We start from the raw sequence: 25,713 nt of genomic DNA, 5'->3' as shown, positions 1-25,713 counted from the left end.
CCACAGGGTAAGTCACAGAGGGTCATTACTGAAAGGGGTGGCTGTTCACAGAGTGGTGTATCAAAACATATTAAATTCAAAGTTGACTGGAAGGAAGAAATTGGGTAGGAAAAGGTGCACAGGCAACAGGGATGACCGCAAGCTTGAAAATACTGTCAAGCAAAGCAGAATCAAACACTTGAGAGAGTTTCACAAGCCGTGGATTGAAGCTGAAGTCAGTGCATCAAGAGTCACCACGCTCAGACGTCTTCAGGAAAAGGGCTACCAAGCCACTTCTGAAACAGAAACAACGTCAGAAGCATCTTACCTGGGCTAAGGAGAAAAAGAACTGGACCGTTGCTCAGTGGTCCAAAGTCCTCTTTTCAGATAAAAGTAAAATTTTCCATTTAATTTGGAAATCAAGGTCTGGAGTCTGGAGGAAGACTGGAGAGGCACAGAATCAAAGCTGCTTGAAGTCCAGTGGGAAGTTTTCCGAAGCCATTGATGATTTGGGGTGCCGTAACTACTGCTGGTGTTGGTCCATTGTGTTTTATCAAGTCCAAAGTCAATGTAGCCATCTACATCTTCTGGGGCAGTCATGACCTAATGGATAGAGAGTCGGACTTGTATCCCAAAGGTTGCAGGTTCGAGTCTCAGGTGCGGCAGGAATTGTCTGTTGGGGGAGTGAATAACCAGCGCTCTCTCTCCACCCTCAATTCCATGGCTGAGTTGAGACCCTTGAGCAAGGCACCGAACCCCCAACTGCTCTCCGGGCGCTGCAGCATTGGCTGCCCACTGCTCCGGGTGTGTGTTTATGTGAGTGTGTGTTCACTTGGTTGAGTTAAATGCAGAGCACAAATTCCAAGTATGGGACACCATACTTGGCCACACGTCACTTACCAGCACTTTATGCTTTAGATGCTTTATGCATCTGCTGACAAGTTTTATGGAGATTTCCTTTTCCAGCAAGACTTTAGCACCTGCCCATAGTGCCAAAACCATTTCCAAGTGGTTTGCTGACTATGATATTATTGTGCTTGATTGGCCAGCCAACATGTCTGACCTGAACCCCATATGGAATCTATGGGATATTTTCAAGAGAAAGATGAGAAACAGTCGATCCAACAATAAATCCAGTTTATGCTTCCATGCCACTCCTCACTGATGCTGGTGTAAGGTCCACAAATTTGGCCCAAAGAAGGTATCCAATGGTGGCTGAAGGTTTCCTGCGTGTTTGGTCTTTTTAATGCACAAAGTTCTTTAATTTAAGTTAAACTCTAATCTGACTCCATTTTATTATGACCTCAAATTTAGGTTGAAATGCAAATTGATTGTTTGTCTATTTCTAATTAGTATTCTTCTGATATTTGATTATTCTAGTTAACTCTTTACTTTATATTAACTTGTTCATTCGGGTGCTCATTTCGCTAATAAGGATACAACGTAATCTACTAGAGTCAATAATTACATAGTAAAACAGAATAAGATCAAATGTAACAATTTATTATCAGTCAGGTAAATACTGTATGTGTTATGCCAATTACATAGCCAATTCAGAGATATCAAATCGTATCAATATAAACCATCGAATTCTCAAAGATAAATCTACGAGTAAAAGATGCATACCTGACTTAATAGAAATACATAGAGTGAAGTATAGAGACACACCACACTACGGAATCGCCCAAATCCTTTTGCAACATTTCCTTAAGTACTTCAGACCAAGACAATCCTCCCCCGAAATGCAGACAGACAGGAACTAACAATTTGAATTTGTGTTGATCAAACCGAATTAACACCGTTTGGGACAGATGCTAATTTGCATGGAACGACACACCTTGTACAGTGAGCCAAATATCTATTAACTCTTTAAGAACTGTATTATCTTTTAGTCTACTTTTGTAGACCATTGTACCACTCGCCCTGAGACTATTCAAATGATACCAAACATGACTGTAAATATCACTTGCATTCATGTAGAACATGTTACCAACAAGTTACCAAAAAAAAAAAAACTTTTCTCAGTATTCTAATTTTTTGAGATGCACCTGTGTGTATATATATATATATATATATATATATATATATATATATATATAGTATATATTGGAAAATATTGAACATGGTACCTTCAGTTATCAATTTAACTGATTTGCAAAACACATCTGAAATAATGACATTGAAATAAAGTCCTGGATTCAAAACAGCAATGTTCAATGGTATTTAAGGTTCTTGTCCAAGTTTTTGCAGCTCCAACTTTAACTTGGTTATTTCTAATTCTAGCTTTTGTATCTCTAGTTTTAGTTTCACCTCTTGCAACATGAATACACCATACTGTTTTTCCAGCATGTGGTTCATGGTGATCTTGCTTGGGACATTCTGGGTCTCTGTGCTCAAGCTGCCCCTCGCAGCTGATGCTTGGCTGTTGTCCTCATCACCTATAAAACCAAAAAAGGTAGCTAGAAAACCTAGCAGAAAAACAACACTCTACTCACAAGATAGAAGCAGAGCATTGGCAATAATGGCAATAGGAAGTGATGTTTCTTCTTTTGTTACGTGAAATGGACTGGCCTGCTCTCACCGACTTCAAGGATTCCCCAAAACATTCTGCATACACTTCTATAACTTTCTGTTTTTATGTATAGTTTTCGGTTGTCCTCCAGTTGCTGTATTGTTTATTTTAAATATCTCTTTCTTTACATCCTGCACCATGTTTAGAAAATGTTTTTAAACATCTTTAACAATTTGTTTATAAAAAAAAAGATTTGATGGCCTTATATTTTTCTCAAATGCAACTTTACTTAGGTTAATGGATATGTTTGTGCAACCAGCCCCATATATGCTAAGGATTTATATTTGTTTGCTTGCATTATAGTAAAAAACAAAATGAGGAGGTAGATCTGATCAAATGTGAGAATATGGAAGTAGTTATTTAAAGTCTTGTAGTGCAGTGACAACTTAAGTGAACTGAGTAGTATGATTTGAAAAATAAAATGTTTTTATTTATAGATAATATGTTGATATTGAGAGCACATCCGCTGGTGACTCTGAAAGTCCTATAACTGTGTGTAAATGTGCAGCTATTATTTGAAAGCAATGACAATGTTACTTACGGACTTCCATTAGCACAGCATCGCCGCACTGAGGAGTGCCTTCTCCATTACTGGCCTCACAGAAATATGAACCAGTATCCAGTTTAGACACAGTCGGGAACTCCTGATCACACAAACAATCCAGTTTTACAAATATACTTTATCTTTCAATACAATGAGGAGGTATATACAAAAAAATAAAATTATATATATATATATATATATATATATATATATATATATATATATATATATATATATATATATATATATATATATATATATATGTGTGTGTGTGTGTATGTATGTATATATATATATATATATATATATATATATATATATATATATATATATACATATATACACACACACACACACACATATATATATATATATATGCATAATTACAGTCAATAACAACAGAGATGTGGAAAAGTGCATAAAACTAAGCCAGCAAGAATGCAAGCTGTTATCAAGACCATAGTTTTTATTATGTGTGAATAAAGACTATTTAGTTGTTTTTAGTTTGTTATTTGCCTAATAAATGACAATACATTTTTTGTGTTAAACATTTTTGACAGATTGCTAAATGATTTCTGTTTTCTCTTTATTATGACAGGTGGTCTAATAAATTTGTTAAGCACCTACAGTGCTTTACAAATCTATTAGACTGTATTTATTGACTGTAATTGGGCATGTGAATAAAAAAATAAAATGGTTTACTATTTTTCCTACCTTTCTTGTAAAACAGTACATTTGAAAATTCATGGATAACAACAATAATTATATTTTATTTCACATACTGCTGGATTAACCATTACAGAAGCATAAAAATGATTTTTGTAATCACCAATACTGTTAGTTTAGGGCAGTTGTGGCACAAACCTGCCATCGGGTGGTGGTGGTCTAATAAATTTGTTAAGCACTGCATATATTTGTATGTATTTTCTAATATTGTAGATGAACACTCACCAGGGTACCATTGTAAACGTTCATCTTGTAGGTGAGGTTCTTAAAATTGGGGAACTTGGTTGGATCCTCAGGGAGGGGAGTGTTGTCTTTGTACCACCTATAGGTGGATGGAGGGGAGCCATCTGCGTCGAAGCAGGTCAGGAGAACGTTATTGCCTGTAGTGACTGATGAAGGGATTCTGGATACAGGCTTGGAAGGAGGCACTGTAGTGGAGGGAATTACAGTGGGAATGACAAGGCTGTTTTATCTGTTACATTATTTCATCAAAACAATAATCTTTGCAAAATGACTTTTTTTACTACTCAGATTTACCAAGGACCGTAAGCTTGATGGTCTTCTCGTCATATCCACTATTGCCAGACACCTCACAGTCATAGTCTCCACTGTCTGCTCGCGTCACCTTGTTAAATCTCAGTCCTCCATTATACACAGTGATACGGCCTTCATATTCAGCTACAGAAAGAAAAAAGATGCATAATGCAATATCTTTTCTTTATGTTCATTACAATAAGACACACGTCAGCACATAATAAGGAAACTGCCAGGTAACAATCATGACACTGGATGACAACAATAAAGTCTTATACCAGTTATCATTCCAGCAAAGTAGATGAAAAACTGATAGCCCTTGAGATCCTCGAACTTCCATTCTATTCTGGGAGTTGCTCCAAAGTCAGCCGTGTAAGAACATTTCAAGTCAACTCCTGAAAAAAGTAATACTTTGTGCATAAATCTGAATCCTTGAATCAACCCAAACAGCTATTCTAGTGTAAAACCTATACAGACACATCCAATTTTCTCCATTATTTTTATTTATCTGATTACTGCCACACAGAAACAATTAGGCTGTAACTGAAAGGCAAGTAAACAGAAAAAAGAAAATGAAACTTACCCTCATTCTCTTTGACTTTTACCGAGGGGCTATCAACAACAACCGTAAAAGCAGCATGCAGGCCTGTAGACAGAAAGAGCAATACCAAGCTTTAATTACATCAGTAAGAAAGAATTCCTTGTCTAAGAAAGAACTGTCTTCATCTAGGGCAGCCACTTATTTTTCTATTTAATAGAAACATCAGGACAAGAAGAATCTTACAAATGCAACATGCCTGTTAAACAGACTATATATAATTCCTGAAACAATGCACAAGATTATTTCAACACTTAAGTAAACATATTACACTTCAACAGTGTTGAAACATTATTACCTCAACCAATTTCTTCTGAATACTTAATGCACACTCTTGCGAGGTGTTAAAATTGATGTAATTAGGCAACATTTGTGAACAGTGCAAAGTAATGATATGTCGGTTATTGGAGACTTAGGCTATATCATTAAAATAAACTCCAATTAAAACAATAAATTCTACTATGCATTTTTATCTTGTTTTATCTACGGATTGGTAAATTATTATTCATTCAATAAAAAAGATAAAAACATTGATGGAAACTGTATCAACAAAATAATAATAATAATAATAATAAAAAGTTTGTTTAGGCTGAATAATTCACTGCAGACAAAAGACAGCAGTCAATGATACAACGTGATAAAATATATATATATATCGTGCAAACCAATACTGAAAACATGGAGTAACTTACCTGTAACTGAGATAGAGAGGCACACAAAAACAAGGGTAAACATGTCCACTCTGAAAGTCTTCCAGAACATTTATCTTATTAAAATTATAACTTGTTTTAAATTATTTTAGCAGAACTTTATTGCAGTTGTTTGTTTGTTAGGCCCCTACAATACTAGATAAGCTGAAAGGCTAATAGGTTACTGTGTTACCTGTACTCCGTCTGTGATTGGCTGGAAACAAGACACTTCGACGACCCCGCTGCGTGACGCAATGAAAGTAAACAGATTCAAGGATAGACAAATAATTGGAGATCGTTCTCAGAATGAACCCTGTTTAGGAGTCCAGACTGCTATAGGTCTTTGTACTCTACATATACTGTACCTACATGATAAGACGTACAGAAACAAACATTTGTGAGGGAGAGTTAAAGCAAAGTCACAGACAAGTCTTGTAAAAACAAACAAACAAATCAAAAGTTTTGGATATTTATTAGCATCTCTTCGGGTAATTTATTCAAGAGTTTTATTCAAGAGTTTTATTTGTCACATACACAATTATACAGTGTATAACCAGCAGTGAAATGTAGGTAATTTTGATCGTTAGGTCATGAGACTTACTTTTGACACACCTGTATATTTCACCCGCACTGGAATGGAAAAAAATGCATTTTTATTTATTTATTTATATAACTCAAACTGAATTTTAATATATATATATATATATATATATAATAAAATATAGATTTTGTAATGTTTAAATACATATCTTAATCCTTAAAAAAAGCAAATTGAGGCTTCAAGTTGTTTTGCTCAGTTCAGAATCTCCTAGTGGAAGAGACCTATTTTATGTCATTTTTTCCCCCCACTAGATGGCACACTCGGTGACCCAATTTAAAATTCACTTCTTTTTTTTTTTTTTTGTAGTGTATGCGAATCTACTTGTAGAATATCCAGAATTTAAGATTAATATAAATGCAAAATCACTAAAAAGAAAATACTACAAAACCCTACATAAATAGCAAGAAGAAGAAAAAAAACATAAAAAAATGACCAAATAAAAAAAAAATAGTAGTGTCATTTTGACCTGGGAGGGAAGGATCTGTTACGGGAGAGGATGAGAGTTAATAGGTGTGAAATCATTTAATAATCGAAAACTAATACACTTTGCTGAAATAAGAAATTATTATTGCTTGTCCTATTTTGAGAAGAAGTTGTGGACCCAGACACCCATTTGTGTAAAATGTGATTAGAGCATGCGGTTAGAATGTTAACTAATGCATAAAAGCCAAAGAAAATTTTATATGATTCTTGTTTTTACTATTCCTCTTCAGCACTACATTACTAACAGATACTACAAATAAAAGCTAAAAAAAAAAAAGAATGTTGACATCAGAAGCACAACTCACCCCAGCATGTAAATGTGGTTCAGCATCTCTGCTAGGGTGGGCAGAGATAGTATCGAATCAGCTGTGTGGAGACTGGTTACAATGGTACCACCAGCAGTTGCAGTGCTGCCAACTCTCACGCTTTCGCCGTGTGACACACGGTTTTGCCTGTTTTCACACACACTCACGCCACACATCCAATTACTCACGCAAAAAAAAAAAAACGATCTTCGGCCGAGACTCGTTCGTTCCTTTTCAAACTCCCCGATGGTAGATGGCGCTGATGGCGTCTATGGCTGGCTGCACCCCGAAGTAAGAGATACCCCGAAAGATAACGAGAGAAACTACCACCTCGAGAAGTCTGATGCATCTGAGCTGAGACTAAGTATGTGACAATGAAATGTCGTTCAATTGAGTACTCACTCTCTTAAACTTTAAATCTTGAAAGAATTTTTTTTCAACAAGTTTGTGTCTGTGAACATGATTTAGTGTGGTGAATGTTAACTCAGCTGTCATAACAAGCAATGATCAGTATATTGCTTCGTGATATACTGCATGCTCAAAACATCAGCTCATAGCATTATGTACTCACATGGCATTTATATTTTTATCACCAGGCCAAAGAAAAGGACTCACTGTGGATGAAGACTTTCTGTAGGACCAAACAGCATTTCGAACAGGTAAGATGTATTCCAAAGAATTTAACATAAATACAGGAACTGCACAAGAGGTTTAGGTATGATATGTGTAATGGTTCAGTCAAGAGTTTTGTGTTATAGTTGATCACAGTAAAGTCATGGTTGATAGTTTTGACTAATTTGTGGTTTGTATTTCAGTGTAGTACAGTCCAGTTTTCTTAATTTGAGATCTTAGTTGCGGAATGTGTTTTTTACCTGTGCCCTATTATCGCAGGTGTCTATTTGAAATAAATCTTTTGGGAGGATTAATAATTTTTTATTTTTTTACAGACAAGAAGGGCTGAGGTCAAAGTGACAGCTGGGCTAGTAGTTCACAACGTACCCCTAGCCTTTGCAGACCACCTGGGGCCTCTCCTAAAAGGTGACATCACACCACAGCAGGTGGATTTATTCCATGAAGCTGTGTTGTGTTTCCTGACAAGTGCTGTGGTCTATGCACTTAGGAAGCTGCCACTGATCAAACATGCAAAATTCGTAGATGTACGGCAGAGGGCTGAAAGTGACATTGAAGATGTCCTGTACTTTGTTGAAAGATTAGTTTTTTTTCTCTAATTATTGTCTATCATCTTAGCTAAAATATCCTGCATTTTATGATGAGGTATGTTCACTCTTAAACTGCACATGAGCTATTCTTATGTGGCTTCTCCTCAAAGATGCGTATGAACTGCTGCTGGCTGATGATGATATACCTAGAACTTAACAACTTGTAACTCTACTTTCATAAATAGGTTTCCCCATCTCCTCCCATACCATGCCAATGATATCCCTGCAGGACGAAACTGAAATGGAAAGCTTTTGGGCTGAAATGGCAACCCGAAAAAAAACACTTTTTTTTTTGTCTTTCCTTTTGGCAGGTGTGGTTTGGCTACATCTGTTGCTTAAAAATTGTTGCATGCATATGTGTCATGCATGTTGCAAATTATGCATGTTTTTGTCTTTAATGGATCAACCTACAGTGTACTTGCAGTATTAATCAATCAAAAATCAAGGTATGTTTTTCCATTGTGTTCTTGGTGCATTTTCCATAGGTGACAGGTGCCAAAGAATTTGAGAGGCTTGCTGCCATCGGCAAACTGGTCCTGGTGTTGCCACATGCAAACGCAGATGCTGAGAGGGTGTTTTCAGTTGTGGGACTGAACAAAACCAAGAGAAGAAACAGCCTAGCACTGGATCCCGTCATCAATAATGACCATAAAGATGGCCAATCTGGAGCCCTGCTTCAAATGGGAGCCCCCTCAGATATCATCAAGGCCTCAGGCCAGTATAACCATGCCCACAGATCATAGACAAGGACTTTACCCAGCTTCTCATCTGCATCTGATACTGATTATGCCTCATTTTTAGTTATTTTTGTAATGCATTCATTTTTTGTAATGCATTCAGTTTTATTGCTTGAAAAAGTTGTACTGTTTAAGCACTTTATTTGTTTCTGATGGACCATGTGGTGGGAGACTTTGAATGAAGAATAATGTCCCTCCCTAACTAATCTTGTGTCGTTTTTGGCTGAACATTAATCATCAAGTGAGAATGCAATTATTCACAACATAGGCTAGGTTTCAGTTAAGAATTAGCTTAATACCATTCTAATCAAAATATCAATCAACCTACATAGGTCAAATCTTAAACACTGGTCTATGAATAAGGTTTTATTGTGGTACACAGGCAGTCATTTAGGCACAACAATAGTTTTCTGGTTGAATGTTCAGCTCAAGTCTAGCAGGCCCTACAAGTCAAGATGCCGACCATGAATCAGAACAAATTCAGGTATTGCACATCTTTAGCAGACCACCCAAAAATCCACTAGAATGCAGGAAATCACATCTACTTAATCCAAAATTTCCTGGGGGTGGACCTTCAGCTATGTCTGCATCACAGAATGTAACCAATATTGTCCATCTCCAGTAGGCTGCCCCTATCAAAGGCTTTGGGCCTCCCCACAAACCACCAGATGCAGGGTACAACATCAAATTAATTCCAATTTTCTGATATCTGCCAACTTATGTGGCTGCATGCGCGGCATAATTTTGATCACCCCTGACAAAATCTCACTCCAAGGTTTTTTGAAAAGTTGGCAGGTATGCAGTTGTGTGTGAGATAGTATCATCAGCAGCATATTAGCGTTGGGTTTCAGACCCAAAATATGTTTTGAAATGTGTGAGTACGTTACTGACATTGTACTCACAGGGTTATTTCATTGATAAAATGTATGAAACAGGAACATAAAGTATACACACATACAATATGCAGTATAACTTTTAAGACAAATTTTATAATAATAAAATGCAACCTGAACATTGTTGCAGACCACATAGCCCCTTTATTACAGTGGTGTTCCTTATGGCAGTGGCCACACTGCAAAAATAGTTTAAGAATGGTTTGAGTAACATGACAGAGAGTTCAAGGTGTTGGCTTGGCCTCCAAATCTGACTGAGAATGTCTGATGTGCTGGACCAGAAAAAATCCGGTCCATGGAGGTCCCATCTCACAACTTGCAAAATTTATTATAGGACCTGCTGCTTAAGTCTTTGTGCCAGATACCACACACGTTCAGAGGTTTTGCAGAGTCCATGCCTCGACACATCAGAGCTACGTTGGCACCACAAGAAGGACCTACATGATTTTAGGCAGGTTGTTTTAATGTTGAGGCCCACAAGGATTTTTAAATGTGTATGTTATAACATAGATTGAAATTAAAGTATGACATTAACTTTGCAACTTCCAAATTTTGCTGTTTAATTCACAAGTTCTGATTTTTAATTATTATTTTTTTCATAATATCAGCGTTTTTGTATTTAACCCTGGATATTTGTACTTGCATTATTGAAAATACCTTTCATTTATGTATGAATTTTCATGCATACATACAAAACTTTGTATGTGATGTATGTTACAAAATATTAGGCACACACATCAAAAGAGAACAATATCCGTCCTGTAATATTTTGTCTTCAAGCTAGTTTTCTCCAGCCAACCTTTTCACTCTGTTGTTAATAATAGTATTTGAGAATCTGCTGTACCAACAGGTAAAATCTGAGGTTCAAATTAGTACAACTGCGTTATTAGTAATTATTACTAATTTGCAATTGTTTTTGATATACAGTATTTAAATCCTGATCCAGTCTTACCAAATCTGTGCACTTGTGCTTGTTCACCAACATTTGAGTCAAATAAATCAACCAGTGTTTAAAATGTCATGAGGTTCAATCAAGATTTGATCAAACAATATTGTGTAAAGACATTTTGTAAGTTTACTGTGATGTGTACATTTCCTAACTGCAATACAAATTACCAAATTCTTGAAGCTGGTGTCTTGGCCTAAGTTGACTGTCAAGGCATTGTGTAAGAAAGTTTCAACAACAACTTTCACTGAATAGACATAAAAGAATAAAATTTTGTTTAAAGAACGCAATGAAGGTCACCAAAATGTAAACACATTTCAATGCTAAAAAAAAAATATCTGAAACACCACAGTAGTCATTCAAAGTATGATCATTCTTTAGACACAGATCTACAAATATACAGATCTGACAATTATACACAATATCAGTACAGTTAAAATACCAGACCTCTGGAAATAATCGGAAATAATCAAAGGCTGTGTGTGAACAGTGAAGGAGACAAAGAGAAAAGTGTGATTGTCCACAGTAAGAATGACTTCTTACAAGTCATTTCAAACATGAATTAACAGAATTAATGACAAGACCACAGCAGGAAATGCTTATAGTCGATCTGCAGTTCTTCACTGAGAGTCCATTGATGCTGCCACTATGCCGTGCTGTCTTAACTGGGCTCTGATCATCTGATTCTTTGATTTCCACTCTTCCATCTGTGAGTAGGTGGAGACAAGGCATAAGAGAGAGAAAGACAGACTGTATGGGCAAATGAAACAGTGTTGTCCATTTTATTTAAAACAATCCCACTAACAAAGTGCAGAACTGACTTCAGAAGTACTATTAGCAGCTGCAGTTGTGGTTATAGTGGAAGCTGGTAGTCATCCTCTAACTGTTCATTAAAGCATTTGATTCTGAAAATATGCTTACAACATCAGTTTTAATAAATGGATAACTAAAATGTTCAGAATGCTCTTTCATTTGAAGTGGTAAGTTACCTCTTGTTTGAGAAGCTGATTGTCCATCCTCAGTCTATCCACAGTATTGAGTTCCTCCTCCAGTCGTGCATTGCTCTGACGCAGCTCTTGGATATAGTCACATGCCTTGGACAAGATCCCACCTTTACTCTACACAGAAGAGCAGAAGACAATCTGAGGCAAGATTTCAATGTTTCATTTAGTTTAAAAAATTTGTGAAATGCATAAAGTAAAACTCAAAAATTAGAACTATAAAGACAAAAAAAAAAAAAAAAGAAAAGAAAAAAGTTTTAAAGGGGTCATCAGATGCCCATTTCCCACAAGTTGATATGATTCTTTAGGGTCTTAATTAAAAGTCTATAACATACTTTCATTAAAATTTCTCAATGGTAGTGTAAAAAAACACCTTTTTTGCCTGTCAAAATCAGCTCTGTTTTCAGTAAGCCATTCTAGTCCATGTTGCTTTAAATGCTAATGAGCTCTACTCACACCTCCCCTCATGTGGGGTGCAGACTGTAAACAGTGTTGCCAGATTAGTTGGTTTTGAACATGATTATGTGGGTAAATATTGGCTTGGGCAGGTGGACAAAATTTGGGCTTGTTTTTGGTCAGTTTGGCGGTTTTCTAAACTTATAAATTGTATAGGCTAATTGGTTAACAAACAAGCCCATGTGTGCATATATAACCAACTGCATGCATCCAATCAGTCAACTGTTACTAAACACACACACACACACACTGCAAAGACGACTGGTGCTGATATTGACGTCGCGGCCGCACTTTTGGCCAATCACTAGGGATCAGCAGACAGATGATTCATGAGCGACGGGTTTTTAGCGCGATAACGGATCTGATTTTGAATGTATAACTGTAAAAGAGTGGAGAGTGTTATAACTCTCAAAACACGAATTACACCTGTTGAGGGAGATGATGGCTATATCACTGCAACTCCGAAATCAGAGCACAGTTAAAACGATTTCATCAAAATCTGTTTATATCTATACGGTCATGTCTTTTATCTTTTAAACGGCTCAGATTGGTATATTTATTGTCGGATTATCATACAGAATGACACATTTTTGACTGCCATGGTGTGTGCATGAACGAGTGTGAAATACCTATAATAATGTTGCTTATTCTGATCACTTATTGGGCACGTTTTTGCATTTAAATTCTGACTGTTGACATTGAAAATGATGCATGAGTTTTTCGAGGGTATCGGTTCATTTCTTGATTGCCATTTTGACAGTGTCTGCTTGCATATTTTAATCATATTTGGTAGTTCTCTTTAATGTATCTGCCCCGATTTGATCCATGGGAAATTTATCTAGCATTATATTATTTTGTCGTCATTATTTAATTATAAGGAGTTAAAAATGTCTCTTATTAACCTTGATTTACATTGCATCACATTATTTTGACAGTTAAAGTTTTGGGCGGTTTTCGGGTGGGTTTTTGTGAGCTTTTGGGCTGGAAATCGTCCATCCAATCTGGCAACACTGACTGTAAACGTCAGCCGCGAATTGGCTAACTAGCACATTATTAGGAAAGGCAATTTGCAAAGACTCGTAAAAAAAACCTTATTCTCACTTCTTCTGTAGATGAAGCTTGATCTTGAATGATTCGTGTGAACACTCATTTAGGCAGATCGGGATCGGCTCATTCCCCTCAAAACGAAAGTAGTGTTAATCCTCTGCGTCTTCAGCAGCTCAGATCTCGGGAGTTAATGATGACTGCTATATTCATTATTACATCTAACAACAAAACACCTCAATCGCTTAATCTGAGACATCTTGTCTTCCCCTGCACCGGAGTCGACACAATGGCGGATGGACTGTTTACAGTTCACTCAGGGCGGGTCTAAGGTAAAACGGCCTTGTCAATCAACTGTCGTGGGAGCGGTCTGTAAAGAACTACATCATTCTGACAGGAATCTCAGAAAAGCCTGATTTGAGAAAGGGGATTTTAAAATGGGAATAAAAAATAAAAAAAACACTGGGTGGATTTTTCAGGGGTGCAAACTCGTCTGGAGTGAAAAAGGTGACAAAAAGTTAGGCTTCAGGAGTGAGATTGGTTGGATGAGGTAAAGAGCATTAAGGTAAGCCAATCAGAGGCAGGGTAGGACGGGTCCATTCCTTTGCCAACAGGGGAAAAAAACGCTACAGGTGACGTGACACAGATGACTTGCAGATACGACTACGAAACTAAAATATTTCGCCGAAAGGTGACAAGTTTGCACCCCTGGATTTTTATCATTATAGGATGGATGTGTACACACACTTCCAACACACATTTATGTTCAAACAACTTGTAAAGTGAATTTTGCATCCGATGACCCCTTTAAACTAAAAAAAAAATCAAAAAACAAATAAAAACCCAAATAAAAAAATTCAAAATATTAATAAAAATGTACAGCATCCCCATTATTCTACAATAACACTGTACATTAGACCTTTGAATAAAACATTCAAACTGGACACTGCTGGTGGCTTGTGCTAACTAAGCTTACTTGACCATTTTTGGTTGCATCCACATTGCAGTCAGGAATTGTTTTGGAAAGCTGGACAATCCAGTTGTTGATCTTGTCCCTCCGTCTGCGTTCCACTGAGGGGAAAAAATGCTTACATTCAGACAGACCTTCACGACATTTAAGATAAATCTTTTTCAGTCTAATATGAAATAGAGCAACAGGGATTGGATAATGAGGTGGAGCAGCCGATTTCAAACAAAACACAGAATAACCTTCATTGTGTTGAGCCTTCCGCTTGTCATCCCTGGAAGCACGCTGTGTTCCCGACTTACTGTGAAGAATATAGGATTCGTTGAAGATGTTGAGAAGAAACAGAATAATGTGATAGGACATGCGATTTTATGCATGTGATACGAGAGAACAACCTCTGTTGTGTTGTGGCTAGAACTTCCTGAGGTGACATCATTACATAGAGTTGACCTGCAAGAAAATGAAGGCAGGCAACTGAAAACGATATACTGTTGATATAATTGCATCATTAAGTCTCACAAAGGCATTTATTTAAATAAGATAAAATACTACTATTTCAATTTAAATATTTATTAAAATGTAATTAATGTCTGTGTTGGCAAAGCTGAATTTTCAGCAGCCATTACTCCAGTCTTCATGATTCTTCAGAAATCATTCTAATATAGGCCTACTGATTTAGCTTCCAAGCAACATTTCTTATTACTATCAATGTTGAAAACAGTTATGCCACCTAATATTGAAACCATTACATGTTTTGCCAGAATTCTATAGTTCAGAAGAATGACCTTTATTTGAAATGTCATACATCTTTACTATCACTGTAGCTCAAATATAATGCGTCCAAATTTGAATTCTTTAGAATTTGAATGATATTGTACATGTAGTTTGGCATTACCTGCAGAGGCTGGCTGAGATAGTACCGAATCAGCTGTGTGGAGATTGGTGACCATGGTGCTGGCAGTTGTGTCAGAGATGGTGGCAGGATAGTAGTATTGAGTCTCAGACGTCTCTCCCTCTAGACTCTCAGACTGAGAGATTACAGCCTAAAAATACATGCACACAAGCACCTACTAACACAAGCACCTCTTTGATATAAAAAGGTTTCAGTAACAAGCTCAAATATCTATTGCTGTTAAAAACAACTAATACCTGGGTTATAGGTGGTATGGCTGCCTGAGTTACAGTGGGAAACCCAGTCACCACACTGACTGCTGCAGCCCCATCTGCCTGTCCTTCTACCTGCCCATCAGCCAAGTGGATCACCCGGTATGTTACCTGAACCACGGAGGTCAAGGGTTTAATCATCATATCTCATGATCTGTTTTTACTGTGCATACATGTGCCACATACCTGCCCCCCTGTTCCTTCCGTTTTTACAAGATGATACTTAATTTGCTGATCTGTGGAGAATGCGGCAGCTGACTGGATGGCTGCGATAGCCAGTGGGTCGTCTGCTGTTTCAGAAACACCTGGTAAAGCAGCACATACAGGTTATTGTTTGGTAACTCCTAAAAGGACTGGATACAAATGTATCATGTCAATTTCAACATGGAGTTTTTGTAAAGTAGAGAGGTCAGGTATTTGATCAGCAACAATCTCACTGATGTTGAATGTAGGGGTGATCATCATCATCCTCGTTTTCCCAGGCATGTCCTGGATGGGATTTCTAAATTAACTAAAATGTCAGAGTTTTGGCTTTTTTACCTATTGACATGCTCTCTACAGTTCTCATACATTATGTGCATTTGCTGAAGATCCCACCCTTCTCGCATGCCACGATTGGTCGATTATGTACAATGCCTGCATGGTATTGGACTTTTCATAACCTTTAGCAAGTATGAAAACATTAGGAAAACAGAGCCTAAACCCATGCATTTTAGGCAATTTAGAAAAGAGGGTGTATGGTCACCTTACTGAATCTACTGATGGGTTTTTTTCTTGCTTGAGAAAATGTGAAGTTTGTTTCTTGATGTGCAGGTACATGTACTGTATATACTTTGTTTAGCACTAGATGGTGCTATACAGGGGGTAAACTGTCACAACTAAACTGAAACTAAACTTAAGACCCTGCAAACCCAAGCATTATTATGTTGTGTATTTCCCTAAACACACTATGACTCAGAATGACAAAGGAACTTGGACAGCTCAATTTGAGCATCTCACCGTCTTGCAGTATGGGAGAATCTTCAGGATCAGGACTATTATGGTTTCTAAAAAAAAAAGGAAACAAATGTATAATTAAATAATTATGTTATATAAGAAGTGCATAACTATAATGCTAGATAAATATATTAACAAATGTTTTATTACAACATAGAAAAGCATAGGTGTTTAAAATAAGCAGTACAAAGATTGTATAATATATACACTGACGTCTTGCTTTTTCAGAGGATTTAAAATCACTTCAGATAACATTGTAGAAGTGCAGATTTCAACAGTAGGATGATGAGCATAAGGTGTGACAAGCATAATACTGAAGATTAAACTCACTTCATATTTTTAAGCAAATAAGGCTTTGGAGTCCTCAAACGTAAACATTCACTGCAAAAACAACGGGAAAACAAAGGAGCACATTTGATACATAAACTTTGCACAACTGGACTACATCCTGCTCTTAAAAACGTCCAACAACTCAAAGCAGGTGTGTGGCGTCGGCGGAGTTATGCATTTTACACAGTTGCGTTAAAACTCCCATCACACCGATGTGTTGAGAAACCGCCCGGAAAGCTATACATAGCTCACTTTAAGAACTGATTACATGCTGTTCAATATTCATTTTTACTAATAACCGTGATATTATTTAGTATAAAAATCACGAACACTGGAATTACTTCGACTAACTCGGCAAGAATCAAAACAAGAACGGAAACAAAGCAGCATTTAGCATTTGAGCCAAGCAAAAAAAAAAAAAGATACGTGAAAACCATCCCGCTAAAAAGTTTGTATGCATGACTAATTATAATCCATATTATCGTATACCCCCTCCAATAACATTCTCTAGTGACATTTAACAGAGTTACCTGTTTGTCGTTAGCAGCTAACGTTCAGCCGACATATCCTTTTCCTGCGCATGTGCAAGCTTTTCTGGATTTTAATGTTAGTAAGAGGGCGCCATACACACGTTTGTAAGGCTGAGCAACAAATAAACATGCTTTAATAACACCAACATATGATACCATCCAAATAGAACCTTTATTTTACTGTAGAATTCATACTTGAAACAGTGGGTTCACAAACTTTAAAGCATAATTCCACATCCAAGGTACATACTTTTTCATTGTATTTAAGGGACATGCATAACATGACAGTGTTTTTGACATCAGCATCATCATTTCTGATGGAGGAAACACACAGATTACTTATATTTTGATTCAGTACAAGCTAGAGGATTTAACATTTTGGTTTTAGGGATTGGTGTTGTAACGAGATACATTGTAGACTCAGAGAAGCTCTGACAGCAATGGGAAAGTGAGGAAAACAAGCAGGAGAGCTGCTCCACTGTGTTGCATGACACACCAGGCAGAACAAGTCTGAAGCTTACCTGGAAAAAACAACAACAGAGCAGCCTGATCAACATCTGTCAGTCACTGATTCATTACAATAAAAGTCATAAGTTCATGAATAAAAGATAAAATAAAAAGAAAATGCACAAAAACAACTACAGTGTGCTTTCCTTGTCAATTCCAAGCAATCAGGTTGCTCATTTACTAGTGCAGCTGCAAAATATACTTAGTCAATAAATATGCAATGTATTTAAGGGGAAAGCAAGATGTAGCCTAATAAATGTTTAAGTTTTGTTGCTTACTCTTGTCCACGACTGCAGAGATTGACACTGGTGTGGCAGTTTGTTTGATGAAACAGGTGTAGGTTTTGGGTTTGTCATCTGAGAAACCTTTCAAATTCAGCTCACACATGTTTTCCACTAGAGAGACAACGGCACGGTTTTTGAAGGTGCTGTCTGGTTCACTGCTTTTGTTCGAAGAGCCAATCAACTTATTCTCCGTCATGTAGTAGCAAGTCTTCTGGAGCTTGGGGTCTGAAGCTGGAGTGAACTTGCAGTACATGTCCAGGTTTTGGTCCTTAGTCAAACAGGATGAAAGCTGAACAGGAGTCTGGGCAGAAGCAACACCTAGAAAATAACACCAACTTAGCCTTAAGTTTGAGTCATGGTACAGTACTTGTATGGCATAATATAGGCTACAGTTAGATTACGGTGATATTTGTCCTGTGTATTTTCAAAGGACAACATTGTTAGTACATCATACTGAAATACAACTAGTGTAACTGGTTAAGTAAAAAAAACAAGAAAAAGGGGAACAATTAAATGTTCTTGTCTTCTCTTCTCTTTTCTAGGAGCATGTGATGATAATGTAAATTTACCCAACAGGAAAAAGGTAGCAAAGGCAGTATAGTACATCATCCTGACCACAGTATCCTGCTGGAGAACAAACACAAGACAAGTCACACTTACAACACAAACTAATACTGATTACCTCAGTATTGTATACTATTTGTATCGTGCAAAAACATGAGCATTAATGGCGTTTAAGAACTTTTAAGTTTTCACCTGCATACAAAACAAATCTATGTATTCCTGGCAATGTTTAAAGACAATAAATACAAGCGCTCTTGTATAGCCAGTGCAGCAAATTTCTCAATACGGGTGGGGTCATGAGTCATGACATATCGGAGCACATAAACAAACAAACAAACAAATCTAAAAAGTATTATAAATAATAAAACTATTATTATATAACTAATGCACACGGATACATGGACCCCACCCAAACCACACACAGCGTTCGGTCAGAAACCCCTTCCAGACATGTGAAGAACTCATTACAAGGCCCCGTGTGCATCTCTTTTTTTTGAGGCAAGACTCAACTCGTGAAGATTCTTTAGAAGTGACATGTCTCATGCAACATTCTTTGGCAAGAATTCAAGTCGAACTTCAGCAATAAAAGTCATTCAAATCTTTAAAAAATATTGTAAAGTGGCTTTACGTCATCATTTAAAAGGATAACGTGTTTTATTTCAACTTAATTTCACTTCAAAGCGTCCTGAACAGAAGTCAAGGTAACCTACTTATTTTTTAGGCTGGGTGGTTGGCGTTGTAAATAATGAGGACCAGACCGCTACACACGCGAGTTGAGTTTCCACTTGCGTCTTTGATATCGATACATAGACTTTCTGAGTTTGTTACGGTTCTTACCTTGTCTTCTCTGCTTTCGGATGCTGGAGCTGTTGGTCCGTTATTGAGGCAACTCCCTGAGTGATTACTCGAGGAAGACAGTGGGATGGTGAGATTAAGTAAGAGGAGATTCACGCCCATAGACTACATCACGCGACCTGCCCATTACCACCAGTTTAAACGTGTGTGTACAAGTTGTTGTTCAAGAAAACAACAAGATGACACTCGTGTAAATAATCTAGACAAAGTCATCATTGTTAAAATGTATATACTTGCGCCACCATTTGAGGTTGCCACACCCTTTAAAGGTGCCTCAGATATTTTAATGTGCAACCAAATTCAGAAATATAGATATATTAAGCTTTTCCTTTGAAACTAGGTTACTAAAGGAGTCTTCAGAGTTCGGGAAGAATCTTTTGGGCTCCATCTTGTAAGTTCAGAGAACTGCCCTTTTTGAAAAGGTGCCTAGTTTCCAGAGGGTTCTGCCAGTGTGGCAGTCTGCTGCCTCAAGTATCTGTTCATGTTTATAGTAAAAACTCAATGCAACCTAATTGAAATAAAAATGTAACGGTGTTTCTTTGCGCACCAGTTACAGACAAAACGTCATCAGTCTGATACGTTATTAAAATTTAATGATGGATCATAAGGCTTTATTGGATTATATGCATCCTATGAATATTTCATAATAAATGCAGAGAGAGAGAGAATTGTAATAATATTTAATATCATTTTCATATTTGGTGTGATGTGTCTCCACTGTCACTGGTGGTTATGGTCCTACAGTATTTTCAGCAAAGCTGTTTTGTTACATTTATGATGATACTGTGCAATTCTATACAAATATTTAAATTGAATAGAAAATGTTTCTTTTATATTCTACTATTGCATATGGAAAAGGCAAATATAGCCTGTTTATTTTTGGCTTCAGTACAAGAACAAATAAACCCCTGTTATTTAATTTTGGAAACAATATTAGAAACATATTTTGTAATATCATGCTTATTATTTTTAGGAAGGTGGTCCCTCTAAACTAAAGGGATTAATAATAATGGTCTAAAATGGGTTTCTGACATGCAGCATGTTTCTTCAAAAATATTTTTAAATCTCTGATAAAGCCAACTAAGAATAATTGTAATAATTCAGCACTTTTACATTCTCAAATATGTGTTGATGTAAGTAAAAAGATCAGGTTACGCTCTACATTCTTTATTGTTTTCTGTGACATTTCTCAGTACAGATCCTTCAAAAAATAAGACGAAGCAATGGAAAGAGTGAAAGAAGGGAAGACAAAGGCTTTCAAAAAAAGGCTTCATGCGTGAAATGCTTGCGCTTGAATATATTGCTATGCAGTATTTGTGAGTCAGTAAAATGAAACAGACAAAGCACTACATTTCTAAAGCTCAGATTATACCTTAAAGCCAACCTAAGGCACTTAAGGTTAGTGCAAGGAAGCATGTGTAAAAAGCAGCTAAACGTGTGGAAGCATACAGCAGCTGCACCGTGCATGCGAGTGCAATGGATGACACATAGAAACACATGTAAGAGTACATTTAAATACTCAATCATCATGTAACTTAATAGACTCATTCTTATGCACTTGTGTTCTGTTCCAGGCCTGAATCATTCGTTCCGCTAAACATAACTGAACAAAAAGTCCTTGAATTGTTGTCCACAGGATATTTAGTTGCATCATGTGTAAGTTTTGCAATATAATATGTCAGCAGTGGTGATGTCCTTCAGACAGAGCTGACCTTATTCATAGTGATAAACAGAAGCGATTAGACAATGATAATTGCACTGGACAAATCGCAAGGATCGATAAACCAGCCATCCGATAAATGAGATTACAGATTACTCTTACAATGATTTCACTCAATTATTTCTATAAATATTACAAAAATGTCAGCAATAAAATGTATAATATCTTTTTGAGCTATGACTTGATTTGAAGGAAGCACATAATTGATACTGTATAAAGGTCCTATGCCATGTGTCAAAACAATAACATATATTTCTTACAACAGAGAATATTTTAGGTGACATATACTTTATACTTTTTCGTGCCGTCCTTCATCTGAATTCAATGCAAATGACAGACATGCTGCGTTCAGTGATACTGTAAATTCAAGAATAAATTCATTTCATAGATTGTGTTAAGCAGCTGCAATATTTGCTGTTACAAAATGTTCCGATTGAAATATTTTAAATCAACATACACTACTGTTCAAAATTTTGGAGTAAGATTTTTTTTTTTTTAAATGCTTTTAAAAGAAATCTCTTATGCTCACCAAGGCTGCATTTATTTGATTCAAAACACAATAAAACAGTTATATTTTTAAAATAACCATTTTCTATTTGAATCTATTTTTTTTTTTAATTCTGAGATGGCAAAGCTATCCAGAATTTAGTGTCACATGATCCTTTAGAAGTCATTCTGATATGCTGATTTGATGCTTGAGAAACACATTTTATTATCAATATTGAAAACTTTTTTGAAAACTGTACTAAATGTTTTTCAGGATTCTTTAATGAGCAGAAATGTATAGAAATAGAAATCTTTTATAACATTTTAAATGTCTTTACTGTCACTTTTGATCAATTGAATGCATCCTTGATTGTATGTATTAATTTCTTTCCAAACCTCTTACTGACCTCAAACTTTTGAACAGTAGTGTAGTACAACTGTAGTATTTCGCAATAACACTACCTTCAAACACCTGTTATTTGGACGTCTTTAGGTGATAAGAACATGTTCACCATCCTAATTTGCATTGTATACCAATGTTCTTTCATGTTTAATATCGAACAGCATTTTGGATATATATACTTGAGTGGGTCGCATATCTAGTTTGTTTTTTGTTTTCACTGTGAATCCTGAAGATGTAATAATGATGGTCTCCACAGAAACTTTAGAACTGTAAAAAAAAACAAAAAAACATAAAAGTCAACATAACCATGTAAGATGTAAAAATAACTAAATATAAATCTAATTCAAAATGCGAAAGGCAGTTGATTGTGAGAATGGCTTTGCTTTAGCCTGTTCGATATTGGTCTGGTCATGCTGATAGAAGCCCGAGGGAAACAGGAAGTGATATCACGACTGCAAGCATCCATGGTCCAGTGTGAAAGAATATGCTTAATGCAGAGCACACCAGAAGATTTCCTGTTTGAAACAGAGAGACAAATAATAAACAGCAGAGCAATGACTTGAGAGCAGACAGATTGCGAAAGCCAACAGATTGGGAAAGAAGAAAATGTCACAAGCAGTGACAACACCTTCAATTTAAATGAGAACAGGCATTGCACAATTCCTAAGTAATATTTATTGTCTTTCAGCATATGTTAAGGAGGTCTTACTGAGTCATGTTCAAACTCACTTTGGTGGAACGCCATGCTATTCTCCTTCCAGGTGCTGCCCTGATAAACCCTGCAGGTGTAGGTGTACGCGCGGTCATCGGACATGGGCATCCAGGTGAGGCGACAAATGTTAGGTGACACCAGGGTCACATTGACTCGGCGTCGGGTCTCAATAGGTGGGATCATGTGGACCGGGTTATTTGGGTAGGTGGAGCCCATGAGTCGCCCATCCTGTTTGAACTCGCAGAATGGCCCAGGGACCTTGTGGGTCTCTGGGAATTCACAGTCAACCCGGAGGTTCTTCTCAATGTAAGTAATGCAGGAGTACATCTGTGGCCCTCGAGGGGTGTTCCAGAACCAAGAATTAAAATCCAAGAAGCTGGGTTTCTGGTATGGATCTGTTGTAGTGATCACTTCCACCATACATGACAGACATGATACTGGGAGAAAAGCACAAACACTTTAAAATATGAATATGATTTTGGAGTTTGCAATGCTTATGGAGAAATTAATATTTTCAGGAATAAGATGAGCATTTTGTTGTTTTTATAGAATAATTATGTGCCTCTCTACATATATTTCTGATATGTAGCCTATCATAAAAGCATTTTTACTCTAAACAGACAAGGAGAAGTGTTATGAGCACAACTCAGAACAGTTGACTTCTAAGTAGTCTAATACATTCTTTAAAAAGATGTAAGGAAGGGGAATTGGACTTGATTTGTGGCCAGTACTGTACTGTACTCTCTAATCTTGTGATGTTTAGAACAGCTGTCTCTACTTCCTGCTACACGTTGTTGTTCTTACTGGTGCCATAGTGTCATTTGTGTGTTTCCATGCATGAGAAAATAAAATTATGATGACAATACTGCATAATAGTACTTTTGATTGAATTTTGACACATATGAAAACATGCTTCTGTTGTTCGGTCATTTAAAAAAGAATTGGGGGTTTCATCATCAGAATGGTACAAAACTTGGTAAAGGTTTTGGCACTTGCTATGTGAACACACACACAAAAAACAATGGACATGATTCAAAAAGGAAAAAATAGCCACACTTGTATTGTTCGCGGTGAAAAATGGCCACATTGGAAATTAATGTGAGGAGTGAATTTTATCTGGAAACGTTTGGTACTGTGCCCCAAACAAAATCCTACTGAAATTTTGAGATCTCAGCCTCAAATTTGTAACACAACTTGTTTAGATTTATGGCTTTGATTCTCTTGCCGTTTTAGAGTAAAACATGTTGGAAAATATATATATTTTTATATAAAATTTTAAAATAGTATTTTTGTGCATTTTTCATAACAATCAACTTGAACTTCTATAACTTTTTTGTTTCACTTTTTAAACGTTTTCACTTCAGCAAGAATCTGCCAAGGGACTAAACTCAAGTCTGTGCTCCAACGCATTCAAAATTTACAAAATTCTATTATCAAAAAGTCGTTAACAGGTACTAATTGGATCATAACTGTTCCATTAATATTGTTTATAAAGATTGAGTGATGCTATTATAAATTAAAATAATGAAGTACAATTTTTTTTATAATAAATAAGATCAATAACATACATTTAGAAAATAGGGTGGATTTTCACTCCATGCTGACTTTAAAAGAGTTTTATTAGGAATTTACTTAAATTTACATTGCCCTGCAGTGTGTCAAAAGGTTTTTTAATAATATTCCTTGTAGTTAAATTCAATTAAAATGAGCTCATTATAGGTTAACCTAATAATAATTTACTACAAAATTTAAAGAATTATTTTATAATGAAGCATATGTTGGCCAATGTTTAACATTTCAGTTACCAAATAACACAGTAGCCCTCAAACCATCTCACGACATATAAATAAACAGGGAACTTTTGCATTAATGTTATTAGTCTAAAGGACATGTTACTTACACAACAAAAAACAAGCTGCTAGTGAAGGATAAGACTTCATTGCCTCTTCTGTATAGGGTCCAAATTTCCTCCTTTAAACAACTGTAGAGAAAAATGTTAAACGTGTTGGACATAGGCCTACACAAAAAACAAGCATGAGCTCCGAGACATTAAATATAGAACCTGGGAAGGTCATTATGTGGCCCAACATTTTTATAGGTGACGTCCTGATATCTCAGTATCATTTTTATAGGTGACGTCCTGATATCTCAGTATCAAACATCTCACCTATACACATTTCAAACAGATTAGCTCTATTTAAAACAGAGGCAGCCTAACAAATTCCGTCGGGCACTAAATTACCGCATACCGCAGACCGACCCATCCCATATCTGTTCAAGGACAGTGCAGCTCATTGAATTTACATTGTTCTCTTACAGAATCTAAAATCACATGCAAATACAGACTGCGATATAGCTAAACGACAATGTTTGTTACCTTCAAGCCGATATATTCGGCCGTTTCCTCTTCTGCTCGTCAGGGTACTCAAGGATGCGAGTCGATGGAGATGATGCTGATGCTGACGAAGCCGCGGCTCGAGCATTGACTGCAGCCGCCGGGTCCTGCATGCACGAGTTTCAACTCTCCTTACGGCGACAACCCTGTCTCTGACTAATCTTGAATGCCTTGTTATATATTTTCCTCTGTATTAAAATAAGCGGGCACACTTTACATCGCTTATAGCCTACAGACTGACTGAGCTTGTTTCTATAAATGTAAACCGATTTTAGACATTATTAAGGATGTGGTAGGCCTAACTTCTAAAAGACCCCATAGGACTAGATGAGCTATATTTAGTAATCTGTGGGAATTTAGGCAGCCATAGATAGAACAAATGATGACGCGCCAGATTTGAGAAATTGCTCTTGTCAGTGTTAAGATTTCCACCAGCAGAGGTCGCTTTACACTAGAAATTAGGGGTTCAGTT

The 25,713-nt window shown here is 36.6% G+C and overlaps 4 protein-coding genes and 1 long non-coding RNA gene across 6 annotated transcripts; 1 reads left to right on the top strand and 4 right to left on the bottom strand.

Annotated features, from left to right (window-relative positions):
- Positions 1 to 1,175: 1,175 nt before the first annotated feature.
- Positions 1,176 to 5,828, bottom strand: LOC306870332 (junctional adhesion molecule A-like). The gene is made up of 7 exons (XM_079417542.1): positions 5,646 to 5,828; positions 4,939 to 5,001; positions 4,634 to 4,750; positions 4,359 to 4,499; positions 4,047 to 4,249; positions 3,093 to 3,195; positions 1,176 to 2,417 (listed from the first exon to the last, which is right to left on the bottom strand). The coding sequence occupies exons 1-7, from the start codon at positions 5,713 to 5,715 to the stop codon at positions 2,203 to 2,205; spliced, it is 912 nt and encodes a 303-aa protein (XP_079273668.1). The 5' UTR covers positions 5,716 to 5,828; the 3' UTR covers positions 1,176 to 2,202.
- Positions 5,829 to 7,079: 1,251 nt separating this feature from the next.
- Positions 7,080 to 9,188, top strand: LOC306869680. Its single transcript, XR_013784189.1, has 5 exons — positions 7,080 to 7,395; positions 7,628 to 7,690; positions 7,979 to 8,069; positions 8,437 to 8,562; positions 8,737 to 9,188. It is a non-coding gene; the product is annotated as an uncharacterized lncRNA (long non-coding RNA).
- A 770-nt stretch (positions 9,189 to 9,958) lies between these two features.
- Positions 9,959 to 17,422, bottom strand: LOC306870067 (upstream stimulatory factor 1-like). 2 transcript variants are annotated; one of them, XM_079417109.1, is made up of 11 exons: positions 17,316 to 17,422; positions 16,786 to 16,836; positions 16,459 to 16,505; positions 15,646 to 15,764; positions 15,445 to 15,570; positions 15,191 to 15,338; positions 14,691 to 14,745; positions 14,538 to 14,596; positions 14,305 to 14,399; positions 11,817 to 11,945; positions 9,959 to 11,534 (listed from the first exon to the last, which is right to left on the bottom strand). In XM_079417109.1, exons 2-11 carry the CDS (start codon positions 16,788 to 16,790, stop codon positions 11,448 to 11,450), a joined length of 870 nt encoding a protein of 289 aa, XP_079273235.1. In that variant the 5' UTR covers positions 16,791 to 16,836; positions 17,316 to 17,422; the 3' UTR covers positions 9,959 to 11,447. The 2 variants fall into 2 exon arrangements, with proteins under 2 accessions (XP_079273235.1, XP_079273236.1); XM_079417110.1 differs by having other exon boundaries at positions 10,753 to 11,534; positions 15,191 to 15,323; positions 17,316 to 17,373.
- A 46-nt stretch (positions 17,423 to 17,468) lies between these two features.
- LOC306870066 (uncharacterized protein) lies at positions 17,469 to 20,002 on the bottom strand. The gene is made up of 4 exons (XM_079417108.1): positions 19,508 to 20,002; positions 18,676 to 18,733; positions 18,101 to 18,424; positions 17,469 to 17,836 (listed from the first exon to the last, which is right to left on the bottom strand). The coding sequence occupies exons 1-4, from the start codon at positions 19,625 to 19,627 to the stop codon at positions 17,736 to 17,738; spliced, it is 603 nt and encodes a 200-aa protein (XP_079273234.1). The 5' UTR covers positions 19,628 to 20,002; the 3' UTR covers positions 17,469 to 17,735.
- Positions 20,003 to 20,678: 676 nt separating this feature from the next.
- On the bottom strand, positions 20,679 to 25,327 carry LOC306869242 (uncharacterized protein). Its single transcript, XM_079415922.1, has 4 exons — positions 25,224 to 25,327; positions 24,747 to 24,827; positions 22,864 to 23,283; positions 20,679 to 22,649 (listed from the first exon to the last, which is right to left on the bottom strand). Exons 2-4 carry the CDS (start codon positions 24,784 to 24,786, stop codon positions 22,543 to 22,545), a joined length of 567 nt encoding a protein of 188 aa, XP_079272048.1. The 5' UTR covers positions 24,787 to 24,827; positions 25,224 to 25,327; the 3' UTR covers positions 20,679 to 22,542.
- Between the last annotated feature and the right edge of the window lie 386 nt (positions 25,328 to 25,713).

Source organism: Barbus barbus (assembly GCF_936440315.1).
Source record: "Barbus barbus genome assembly, chromosome: 5".
NCBI classification, from domain to species: domain Eukaryota; kingdom Metazoa; phylum Chordata; class Actinopteri; order Cypriniformes; family Cyprinidae; genus Barbus; species Barbus barbus.
The sequence above is the reverse complement of the archived record's forward strand: the minus strand, read 5'-3'. Positions and strand labels throughout refer to the sequence as shown.

What these genes read in the sequence shown, in the direction of transcription:
- LOC306870332 (XM_079417542.1), bottom strand. Translation starts at nt 5,715, where the DNA reads ATGTTCTGGAAGACTTTCAGAGTGGACATGTTTACCCTTGTTTTTGTG. An exon ending in AAAAGTCAAAGAGAATGAGG is followed by an intron (nt 4,751 to 4,938) that starts GTAAGTTTCATT and finishes TACTTTTTTCAG; the next exon opens with GAGTTGACTTGAAATGTTCT. An exon ending in CATCAAGCTTACGGTCCTTG is followed by an intron (nt 4,250 to 4,358) that starts GTAAATCTGAGT and finishes CCTCCACTACAG; the next exon opens with TGCCTCCTTCCAAGCCTGTA.
- LOC306870067 (XM_079417109.1), bottom strand. An exon ending in TTCTCCCATACTGCAAGACG is followed by an intron (nt 15,765 to 16,458) that starts GTGAGATGCTCA and finishes CTGCTTTACCAG; the next exon opens with GTGTTTCTGAAACAGCAGAC. An exon ending in CCATACCACCTATAACCCAG is followed by an intron (nt 15,339 to 15,444) that starts GTATTAGTTGTT and finishes ATGTATTTTTAG; the next exon opens with GCTGTAATCTCTCAGTCTGA.
- LOC306870066 (XM_079417108.1), bottom strand. Translation starts at nt 19,627, where the DNA reads ATGGGCGTGAATCTCCTCTTACTTAATCTCACCATCCCACTGTCTTCC. An exon ending in CCGAAAGCAGAGAAGACAAG is followed by an intron (nt 18,734 to 19,507) that starts GTAAGAACCGTA and finishes TTTGTTCTCCAG; the next exon opens with CAGGATACTGTGGTCAGGAT. An exon ending in CTCTGCAGTCGTGGACAAGA is followed by an intron (nt 17,837 to 18,100) that starts GTAAGCAACAAA and finishes TGTTTTTTCCAG; the next exon opens with GTAAGCTTCAGACTTGTTCT.
- LOC306869242 (XM_079415922.1), bottom strand. Translation starts at nt 24,786, where the DNA reads ATGAAGTCTTATCCTTCACTAGCAGCTTGTTTTTTGTTGT. An exon ending in AGCAGCTTGTTTTTTGTTGT is followed by an intron (nt 23,284 to 24,746) that starts GTAAGTAACATG and finishes CTTTTCTCCCAG; the next exon opens with TATCATGTCTGTCATGTATG. An exon ending in TAGCATGGCGTTCCACCAAA is followed by an intron (nt 22,650 to 22,863) that starts GTGAGTTTGAAC and finishes TGTTTCAAACAG; the next exon opens with GAAATCTTCTGGTGTGCTCT.